This window comes from Pocillopora verrucosa, chromosome 5 (genome assembly GCF_036669915.1).
Source record: "Pocillopora verrucosa isolate sample1 chromosome 5, ASM3666991v2, whole genome shotgun sequence".
Classification (NCBI taxonomy): domain Eukaryota; kingdom Metazoa; phylum Cnidaria; class Anthozoa; order Scleractinia; family Pocilloporidae; genus Pocillopora; species Pocillopora verrucosa.
The window spans coordinates 18,253,549-18,264,484 of record NC_089316.1 but is presented as its reverse complement, the minus strand read 5'-3'; the positions used below and the strand labels follow the sequence as shown (position 1 = coordinate 18,264,484).

Genomic DNA, 10,936 nt, shown 5'->3' with positions numbered 1-10,936 from the left:
TGCTTCTTATCAAATTAAAGTGAAACAAACAGATCCAAATTTAGAAACAGAAAAGTTATCTAAGGTCTCACATTTTGATGTAAAAATGAATACAGGAGGTCAATAGCGCATAAACAAGTACGAGGAATAGAGAAAAAGAGTAGCAGTCGTGTTATAAAATGCTTTTTGGACTTAATCAATCAACTGAATTGGACATTAACTTTAAAAGTTTCTCTGGCCTTTATTAAATTACTAAAAAAAACTTCGGTGGCAAAAATTTTTTATTTTAATAATTGATGACACTAATCTACAAGCAGGTGAAGTAAATATTCAAAATTTCAACTCGAATTAGGATGTTAATAAGTTTAACCGGCACCCGCTGGTTTGATAATGTTGGACGATATATGAAAGCTTAAAATTGACTTTACTCTTAAACTCGCTCCTTTCTGAGATCAGCCATCGTTTTCAGGTCCCAGCAGTGACTGCAATGACGAGCAGCACAAAAATGTAACAGATACACAGCAGAACTCTCAAGAAAAGTGATTGCAAAGAAGTGCCTCTTGTCAAAATGAAAAAACGGATCCAAATTTAGAGACAGCTGTCGTTCATGACTTAAGGACCTTATGTGTTTAAGGACCAAAATGTGTTTGGCCTTAATGTCATGAACTACTTAAAAATACGTTTGCAGTTCTGCCCTATTCCTAACAAGAACAATATTATAGCTGTGTCATGACGAAAGATAAGAAGGAACGAGTTTTGGAAAGCCAACGAATTTTGAAAAATGTTTCTATTAGATAAAGCTAAGAGTTTCGTTGTCATTTACTTGCATTACAACAGCGATATCATATTTTGAATTTCGAAGAAAAATGAAATTCTGCGTGGATCCCAGCCAAAATTTTTACAAAGGAAGTCTGCAGGTGGCAAAAAAAGAGCATCAGGTTTCATAATTTTATCATTTAAGCATGTTGAGGTCTGTAAAGTTCTTCTTTCAATACTAGTTAAGTTCCATTTGAAGTCAATTTGTTTCCAAAGATCTCTTTATCGATTTTGAAAAGTGAAGGAAGACTGCGATACTCACTCAGGCAAGTTCATAGCATAGGAGAAGTACCTTATGGTTCTGTTATCATCATGATAGGACAGAGCTAAACTAACGAAATCATTTTGGGAAATTTTCATAAACGTTATCATGGGTGGCGAACTGTGTGCTATTTTTAAAGATTAGCGTGAATGTTTAGATCGGAATAAAGAGCTGCTAAGACGTTAGGGAATGAGTCTTAAAGAAGTCTGATACTTTATATTTAGTTGTCTGTGTTTTTTCTTTTTTTGCATGCATGCATAGGGACGACGACCGCTCGCCGTACTTTGTTAAAACTGTTTCTGCCATTAAGGGATTGCATTTAAAAAGCATTGACAACTTCTTATTAGAAAAAAATAAGTAAAACTTTTGAGTAAGCCATAGACGAACGCGTAATGGGACTGTTTTAGTATCCGTGTCCTATCGACTCGTGCCATACCTAACTCGTGCCTTTACACATCAAGCCTCAAATTTGTAGCATCCATGACATGCCCCTAGTCATGTGTGTGTTCGATATGTCATACTGCTTGGTAAACAGCCAAACAATAAGTGCCTCTGCAGGTACCGTATACTACGTATTCCCTGTTTTTCTGTGGACGGCCACATATTTGTATATCACTGCGCTCTCAAACTTCATGATTTCATCTCAGGTGAGATTATATAACCACAATGGGAGTCCAAGAGTTCTTTAATTTACCAGTTTTCCTCTTCATGTTGGTATCGTTTCACTCAGTTGTTACTCAGTACTACCTTAATACACGTGAAGTCTCCATCTTTGGTAAGATGCTTCAAAAACACATTTTTAAAACAATCATTGGAGCAGCATTCGGTGATGAGTGTTTGCGGGAATGTTATCGTGACGTCAGATGCCAAAGCTTAAACTATGTGTTCACCCAAGACAAGTGTGAGCTGAGTAACCGCACAAAGGAGGCCAGACCTGAAGATTTTGTACCCAGCTCTGAGAGATATTACTTCAGACGAGATACGAAGAGAGGTGAGCGTTAAGGCAAAATGATTTGGCCAACTGTCCTAAATGAAAAGACATAGTGTCTCTTTTACTCTTTTTTTTTCTAGCTATTCTCGGTGCCATTCCAGAGCTGCCTGCAGACTCGTGTAAGGAAATCAAGGCGAGTGAAGGTGGAAAAGCGGTCAGCGGCAAATACTGGTTGAATTTCATCATACTTGACACTCCTGTGTTGGCTCACTGTGACATGAAAACAGAAGGTAGAGTAAGACAGTAAAGTAGAAGCCTTTGTTAGCCTTTGTGCTAGGTATAATCGATCGTTAGTCTAATCGTCTGGGTGAGAGTTGTTCGAAGAAAGACTGTAACAATATTGAAGAAAGGTTGGAATTTTCCCAAAACGTCATAAACTTTTTCCCTCATTTATTTTTATATCACTCTTCAGCACTTCCACACTTGAGGTGACTAGTTTCGAACTAGCAAGTAACTTCTTTATATGCCTGACCTCGTACCCAGGTCCTACCATGTAACTAGAACTGAAATTGGCCGTCAGAGGCCTGGTTACGAAACTAGTATCAGCCCTCTTATAAAGGTATCAGTAGGCAGGTTATCAAAAACATCATACATAAAGAAAAAAAAAACAACTAAGGTTACCTAAGTTCTTGAGATGTCAGGTTCAAAATGCACTCCGAGAGATGTCTGATTCCTCTAAAATAACTATCTGCCAAAGCGGCGTCCTTATTTTCCAAGATGAAATCAGAGTGAACTAACATAAGATTCGCGATAAGAAAACTGAAATTAAAGGAATATTCATGTTAGCAAATCAAAATAAGAGATATAAAAAGAACATAAAAGCAAAAAAAATAAGTTTCCGAATAAAAGTGCTGGAGGATCAATGAATATTTTAGCTTTAAATGAGTTTTTTTCATTCTTTAACAGATGCTGACGAATGCACTACCTCCATTCGTATTTGTGATGAGAACGCCGACTGCAAAAACACTCTGGGATCGTATAGTTGTTCTTGCAAAACTGGTTTTTCCGGAGAGGGACATACTTGCAAAGGTAGAAGAGGTTTTATGAGTGAGCATACATATTTACACTACAAATGCTCAATAACAAGTCAAATTTGGTCTTTCATCAAGCAAGTCTTGACATCCCTGGGCCAATTTATCATCCGTCGGATTCATAGCAAATATGAAAATCCGGCAAGTCTCTCACCGTTCATTTCTCCTTTATTATCTGTATCAACCTGCCAATCTATATCAACAGATGTTGATGAGTGTGCCAGCAGCGAGCACGACTGCCATGATTTGGCTTTATGTACCAATACTGTGGGGTCCTTCACCTGCTCATGTCACCATCCGTACGTAGGGGATGGAAGATCTTGCAACTTTGCGAGCCCGTCAGGTTAGTGCCCCAGGTCTTCGAAATCTGAATTTCGTATCTTATTTCTTGGTGTAAAATCCTACAGCTTTTCCTGTAACTATCTTCTCTTAAGCAGGAGCTCGCCGTCGGGTAGTGATAAATAATCATACAGAAGGTAATCAAGCAACTTGCACAAAATAGAACCAATTCTACGTGGAAATTTTTGATCCAGCTGGTTGTGCAAGTGAAGTGAGCTGAAGCGAATCTTGCGTTCTTCTGTTGAAGCGGTTTCCCACTTTGATCTCAGAGGAAACGAAACTTATAACAGTAAGGATCACTGCACAATGAAATAACTCAGATGGAATACATTCGCGGCTCCGATCTCTATCGTAAAGGTTAGGTCACATTGTAGAGCTCCGGACTACTGCGCGGGAGATCAAGGGTTCAAGCACCAGGCCTTGCCAACACTTAGGGTCTTAAAGTAACTGAGAATGTGTGTATGATATGTGCAAATGTTTGGAAATTCTTCTCTTCTCGGATAAAAAAAAATAAACCCTAGTTCACGTCTCCTTCATCTTTTCTGTACTGGTTAGCAAGGAACGTTAAAGAGAGCCCTCGCACTTCTCGCAAAGGGGAGGGAAAGTTGCTTCCGGTGTTGTGGTCTGGCCGTGTTATCGTTTATACAGGTCCCCATTTCAACCAGCTTTAAGCTGAACTGGAGCTGAACTGGGCCAGCCTGTCTAGATGAATAAATTGCATTTAAGGTTTATTTCTCTGTTTTTGAATTTCTTAAATTATTTCTTCTCTGCCCATTTTAGAATGTCAAAACTATCAAAGTCTGACAGGAGCAGATAGAAGGACAAATTACACCAATCAAAACACGGTTTGTGACGGCGGACTCAAGGGTTGGTACCGTCTGGAAGGAGCAGCAGGTACAAGAATGCCTACTTCATGTCCACCTGAAAACCAATGTAACACTCACGCTTCCGGATGGCTAAATAGTACACATCCTACAGTAGATGATGGTCAGGTAAACGGGACAGTTTGCTTCCACTGGGCGTCAGACTGTTGCCACTGGTCAAGTTCCGTCAAAGTGATAAATTGCGGCGGTTACTATGTTTACTACATAACTGGCACACCCGCATGTTCCCTCCGCTACTGCAGCACAGACTAAATCGATGCTGGTTCAGAAAATTATAACTAGTTTTCAAGAGTCCTCCCGTTAAAAATGCTTACACTCTACTGTACTTTTGCTTTAGTGCTTATCTCAGAAAGTAAGCGAGCTAAGATTGGTAATAATTGCCATCGAGGGCGAGGTTTGCTTTGTATTAAAACGAGTATCAGAAGGCAAACACTTACTAGTATGGCTTAGTGTACATGCATAATGCAAAATTTTCTTGAATAACGTTGTGATGGTCCATTTTAACACCAAGCTGCTGAACCACAAAATTCACCAATTGTTTTAGAATTAGCAGGAGAAATTCTCGAAATAATTATAGATTATGTCTACCAAATGCAGACTGTCTACCGATCGGTGGTCTTTGGCTTTTAGAGGTGCCGAAACCTATGACGGCTTTCCCGGCAACATTAAAATTATTAAGAATGTGATTACCTCAGAGTTTGGTGATTAAGTACCTCACCATTTGAAGTCAGGGGCAATTATTATGCTTGCTCGAGTTTTAGTTGTTACATTCTCGTAGCGTAGGTGATTATCTTATTTATATTAATTTTTACGCTTTTAAGCGGCATTTTCTTTGTTAATGTTTTATTAAATTTTTTTAAATTCATAGTAATCATGGTAAAGGGCTCCCACTGAAATATAAATCCAAGCAATGAAACTCATGCTTTCTAATTGAGTGGTTTTGTTATGGTATGTTTCTGCAACGAAGGGTCTTGCAGATCACAGGTACCGTTTACTGTTTGAATTACACAATTAAAATACTTGACAAATGCATCATATGGAGCTTAGTTTTTAAGTCACTTAAAAAAAAAACAAATAAAAATGGGCCAAACTAACCTTATCTTGCTTTTTTTCCCCTTTTTTTCATTTTTCTTCGCTTAGAATGGCGTGTAACTGAAATCAGGAGATGTTTGGGCGGCTAAAATTTGAGAGCGCCAAAAGGATAGTGCGAGTCATTATGGTGACATGACATGTTAAAATTGGCTATTCACACCTTGGCGGACAAGAGAATTCAGTTTTGAAATACAGTCGAACCTGTCTCAAGCGGCACTGCATTTTCCCTTTAACTCCCGTGAGTGACCAGAGCAGAATTTTCCATACTATATCTATACAAAACTATCCAGACAAGTGGTAAGAATGGAAAAAATGTCCAATATGGGATTACTAAATGATCCAATGCCAAATTCTCCAAACTTACACTATGAGAATCGTTTGGCAGACAGCAAGGAGAATTATTAATGAGATATTGGGAGTTAAAGGATTATGCAGTCATCTTGTATTAAGGTTACTTCTCACCTTCAGAGGCCGAAAAAATCGATTTTTATTTTATTTGACCAAAATGAAACTCAAACATTCAACGTAACGTTTCCATTAAAAAATTTATGAAATCTTTAAAAGCACCTGAGTAATTTAGAAAAAACTTATTTTCAAAGAAAAGTTAATAAACCAGGAAGGTGTCATAATCTCGGACCAAGGCAGGTCCCCTGGGGGAATTTTCGCGGCAACCGCTCTCAATGGGGCTCGTTTTTTTTTTGTTTTTTTTTCCATATTTTGTTTACCTTGCGCACTTTACAAAATTCACTCGTGGAAGCTCTTTGCTCATGGAAAAGTTGTTTTCTCGTAGAAAAAGCAAAAGCAGAAGAAGGTTTGGTAAAAAAAAAGGAAACAAAAGGAAAACAGGTCCAAAGAAGAAAGAAAGAGAACCATTCTGGTCAAGACAAGAAAAATTCCTTTGTGAAAGCGACTAGTATTGGCGGAGCTTCACGCTGGCGCCCAGATTTCGGACAAAGAAGTCGCCTCAAATTATAATTTGAAAGCTGTCTGTCGATTCGTTGTCTTGCTCCTCAGCACATTTTGCGGTTTTCCATTTTTGCCGCGGGTTTTGCCTTTGCCTTTTCGCAACTTTGCCCATTATTGCGCCGCCCTCCTCAACGCTCCAATGAGCGATCGAGATAAAAAAAGAGTGTTTTCCATGGGTTACTTTTCCCGGGAAATCTTTATCCTTCGTTATTGACGCCAGGATCAACGAAATTTACGCCTATCGGCTCACCGGCGTAATCATGATTCCACACTGGATTGGATGTTGTGAGAAAGTGAGAAAGGTTTTAATTCACGAGTCTTCTGTTACAACGAAATGCAGAGTCTGTTCCCAATGTAATGAAATTACGAAAGAAGAGAGAGGAACCAAAATTATACAGCATTTAAACTCTACGTACAATAGCGCCCTGTCCCTTTTGCACCATACTCCTAACGGTAACATATTCATTAAAAAAATGACTATGAAACATACTGTAAAGAATCTATTGCAATGTTTTTAGCATTTAAATTTGGTATTATATGAACGTGTACCTATGAACCTATATGTGCTATGTCTGAAACCATTCGGCAGCAAAACAAAGCTGGAACCCAAAATTTCTTTCTTCGAAAAAAAAGTTCCAAATATTTATTGATAACAGGCTTTAGATAAACTCATTTTTTTAAAGGAAAAGAATAATTTACAATCAGATTACTGGTTCCTGCCGCAAAATACTCCAAACTAAGTATTTTCCAGGCGTTCGGTTGGTAAAACCAAGTGCTATATTAGTTAACGGCGCGATAGCAGTAGATAGGTTTCCAGTCCACCGCTACTCTCGCGCCGTTCACTTTGCTTTATTCCGTGCGTTTTACTTAACGAACACCTGGTACAAACTATTCCAAGAAACGATTAGGGCCCACAAAATTAGTGTAAAATTTTTCTCATGCAAATCATGAATTTACCAATATTTCAGTTACAATAGAAAATTCCTTAGGATCTATCTTTTCACGGTTATGAAACGTTGAAAAAGCAGAAAAAAACAAAACAAAAAAAATAACGATAACAACTATAGGGAAACTCAAATAACGCCCCAATTCCACTGGGTTGAGAAAAAGGTTATTTCATGTTACCCTATGCATCTTTAAAAAATATTTAGTACATTTGCATAGTGATTTTCTTACGCTTCGTCTCATCAGTTGTGATTGAAAAAAGCTTCGAAATAGAATAATAATTGGCCACTAGCGTTCGAAATTTAATAATGTTGCAATGGTAATAGCTTCCAAAATTGCCACATGTACTTCCCTCGTCGAAAACTTGATAAAGCTGTACCACACTTCCTTATAAGTCACGGTTTATTCACTTGATCGATTCTATTAAAACACTTCGGTTAACTCCCACTCACAGCTCCCAGTTTATTCGAAAAGAACACGCACAAAATGTCCCGTTGTAAGCACGTGGAACAATGCCAAATATGGGGCGATAAAACACGTGCCGCATACATGATTGTTTGGATATGTATAGATAAACGAAATCACTTATAGGTGTCAATCAAATTACGACTAATTAACGTATCAAACAGCTTCCAACATCCTGACTTAAAAGTAAAGGGTGAGTAATCATGAGGTTATACGCTCCAGAATGAAGGTACGTTCGAGTTTTGCTTGAACCCTAAAGCCGACCCCTAGTATGACAAACATCTAATTTCTCCATAGAATATCACCCCAGAATCATAAGTTACGGTCACAAAAATAAAGGGCATGATCACCAACTCATGAAACTCTGGATTATTAAAAAATTCTCATTGTGGGCATCTGAGCAAATGTATAAAGAACTGTATGGAGAATATGCATACCAATGTCTAAAAGATTAACCCTTTAACTCCCAGATCAAATTCTCCCTCTGCCATCCATACAATTCTTATAATGTTAGTTCAGAGAATTTAATATTGGATCAACTAATTATCCCCAGATTGATATTTTTCTTTATTCTCATCACTTATCTGGTTGATATTGTATTGATATTGTAAGGAGAAATTCTGTCTTGGTCACTCATGGGAGTTAAAGGGTTAAACGATACAATAAGTTTGTGCAAACCATGCTTCGTTGTGAGATCGCCAATTTAAAACGAATTTGAATGTATGGGGGGATTTTAAGTCCACGGACCTCTTAGCTTTCGGTGCAAAGGAAGTTGGTGTTGAAATATGTATTATGGTAATTGGCGAGGTCAAGAAGAAGGTTACTGACTGAAATGTTCTCTTTTCTAAATATGGGATTCTTAGGTCAGCTGCCGTGATTTTAATATTTAGAAGTTTAGCTTGTTCGTTATTTAACTTACATAATTCGTTAAACATAAGTTAAGCCATGGGTATTGAATCTCTTTATTTCAGTTTGTTCGCCGATGTGAAAATGTAATCCATGTTCTGGAGCACTGTAAATCCCACTCCTTTGTGTTTACTCCTCGGTAATGGTTGAATTGTCCTGGGGAAGAGTTTGGTCCAGTCAGCGGCAGAGTGGCAGAATTCAAACGGTACGGGACGGCATGCATCAAGAGTTCTCTTGTAGCGTGTGGAACACTCTGATGGTTTGCGCGTTAAACTTGATTTTCGAAGGTAAGATGAAGTAAAATTTAAAAACAGCTTTGTTAAGATCTATATAGCGTTTTTTTTTTTTCCTCTGAATCTCAAACTTTTCGAACAAATGTAGCGAGCGCTCGTCCTGAAAGTTGTGCACAGTGCTGCTAGCATTTTTCACGTGGACACATGCAGGATGTGAAACCCGTTGGTGTCCCTTATTTCATCTTAAATTTATGTTTCTAGAGAAATTTTTTCACATCTTTGCTGAATTTTGCTTTTGAACACGATTTTTAGGCCTTAAATTGTGGTAATGGCGGGCTAAACGCGTAACGTGAGCTGGTGTTGAAATTAGAGAGCCATGTTGTGCGAAGTGACAGTGTTGAAAGCGAACATTGTACAGTGATCCGGTGTTTTGGAATGGAGGTATGTTTTGTTGGATACTTTTATATTTAATGATTTGTAATAATTTAGAGATATTGTGCTTAATATGCTTATTTGAATGTACTCTTCCACACTTGATTTGGGTGGGAAGGGCACTCATTTAAATTACTTCGATGGACATCGAGGATGCTGACTTAAACCCTTTAATTCCCAAGATCCGATTGTTAATTCTCCTCTCTAGCTGCTACACATTTCCTTGTAAATTAGTGACAAGAATTTGGTGTAAGATCAAGATAAAAACTTCAACCTGTTAAGTTTGAGTATTCTCATTACTTTCTTGATAGATAATGCATGCTTACTATGGGGAGAAGTTACACCATCATCACTTAAGGGAGAGAAAAGGTCAAGCTTGTAGTATGTGCTTTTTGTGTGGCAAGTTAATGGAATTGCATGATTATTTTTTGTTGATGAATATCTTTTTTCGGTGAATCATTTCCAGCTAGTTGTGATTCAGCAAAGTGTTACAATTTTACATTTTCTGCAATTATCATACACCTGTTTTGTAATATAAGATAATGCTTGCATTTATGTAAACCAATGTTCTATTTGCATACTGCATGCTCATAGAAATGATTTTATCAAGATTAAAATGGTTTGTTCTTTGATTGACTAATATTTTACCAACATGATAGATGGTTAGTGTTGGGACCTGCCCGCACTGGCTAAAAATGTTGTTTATTAAGACAAATTTTCTTTCATCTCCAACACTTCACAAGTGCAAATGGTTTGATTTGACTAGACAAATAAAGACTGAAATGATCAATTTCTTAAATGAACCTCCTATAAAATTAGTCCTAGGCAAAAACTGGAGAAAGTCCGCAAAATAATCAAAACCCTTTCAAACTTGATGATCATTTGTCATTTAAGCTACCACCAGAGTGTATTTTAACTGAGTTCAGAGTGGAAAGTGGAGTTTGAGTCATGTCAATGTTTGCAAAAATTTGTTATATCAAAACTTGTCCTTTTATTTTATGGAGAGAAATCTGGGTTTTCCAGTTGTGCAGAAAGGCCCAGACTGGAATTAATATTACTATTAATTTTATTGATAGAAAAGATCTTGTATACAGATGACCAGTCATGGATATGCACTAAGATGAAATGTTTCTTTGATATTTAATTAGGGCAGGCAGTTACTTTGATTGAAAGTGAGCCTTCTTAAAGGTTGTTTTGTTTTAGGCAATAATGCTTTCTTCAGGGGTCAACCCAATGTAATTAGCCTTAAAGTTTCTCTTAGGATGGACAAAACTAGATTTTTCATTTTTTTTAGAACAATTGACTTACTTTGAAGCACCAATGAAGTTAATCTAGTTCTCCAAACTCAATTCAAATTCAAGTTGATGTAAATTTGGAGCATGTAGAAGAAGACTGATGTTGTATTTTGCAAATAAGTGGAAATCCAGATCAGTGGATCTTTTAATCATGTCATTTACATACAGCAGAAATAGGAATGGTCCCAGCACTGTGCTTTGTGTTACTCCACCTAAGACTTGCTGTAGGCCTGATTCTGTTATGCATTGAACAGTTTCAAGCTTCAAAATTCCTGAATCCCAGGCATTTGAATTCTTGTG

The 10,936-nt window shown here is 37.5% G+C and overlaps 1 protein-coding gene and 1 long non-coding RNA gene across 2 annotated transcripts; both read left to right on the top strand.

Annotated features, from left to right (window-relative positions):
• Window positions 1-890: 890 nt before the first annotated feature.
• On the top strand, window positions 891-5,338 carry LOC131787138 (uromodulin-like). Its single transcript, XM_059104230.2, has 6 exons — window positions 891-1,061; window positions 1,705-2,048; window positions 2,129-2,278; window positions 2,955-3,077; window positions 3,285-3,422; window positions 4,199-5,338. Exons 2-6 carry the CDS (start codon window positions 1,724-1,726, stop codon window positions 4,552-4,554), a joined length of 1,092 nt encoding a protein of 363 aa, XP_058960213.2. The 5' UTR covers window positions 891-1,061; window positions 1,705-1,723; the 3' UTR covers window positions 4,555-5,338.
• A 3,546-nt stretch (window positions 5,339-8,884) lies between these two features.
• Window positions 8,885-9,835, top strand: LOC136281051 (uncharacterized). The gene is made up of 3 exons (XR_010717552.1): window positions 8,885-8,963; window positions 9,222-9,350; window positions 9,653-9,835. It is a non-coding gene; the product is annotated as an uncharacterized lncRNA (long non-coding RNA).
• Window positions 9,836-10,936: the final 1,101 nt, after the last annotated feature.

Coding starts and splice junctions, on each gene's coding strand:
- LOC131787138 (XM_059104230.2), top strand. CDS start 1,724: ATGGGAGTCCAAGAGTTCTTTAATTTACCAGTTTTCCTCTTCATGTTG. Junction 2,049..2,128: donor CAGACGAGATACGAAGAGAG/GTGAGCGTTAAG, acceptor TTTTTTTTCTAG/CTATTCTCGGTGCCATTCCA. Junction 3,423..4,198: donor CAACTTTGCGAGCCCGTCAG/GTTAGTGCCCCA, acceptor TGCCCATTTTAG/AATGTCAAAACTATCAAAGT.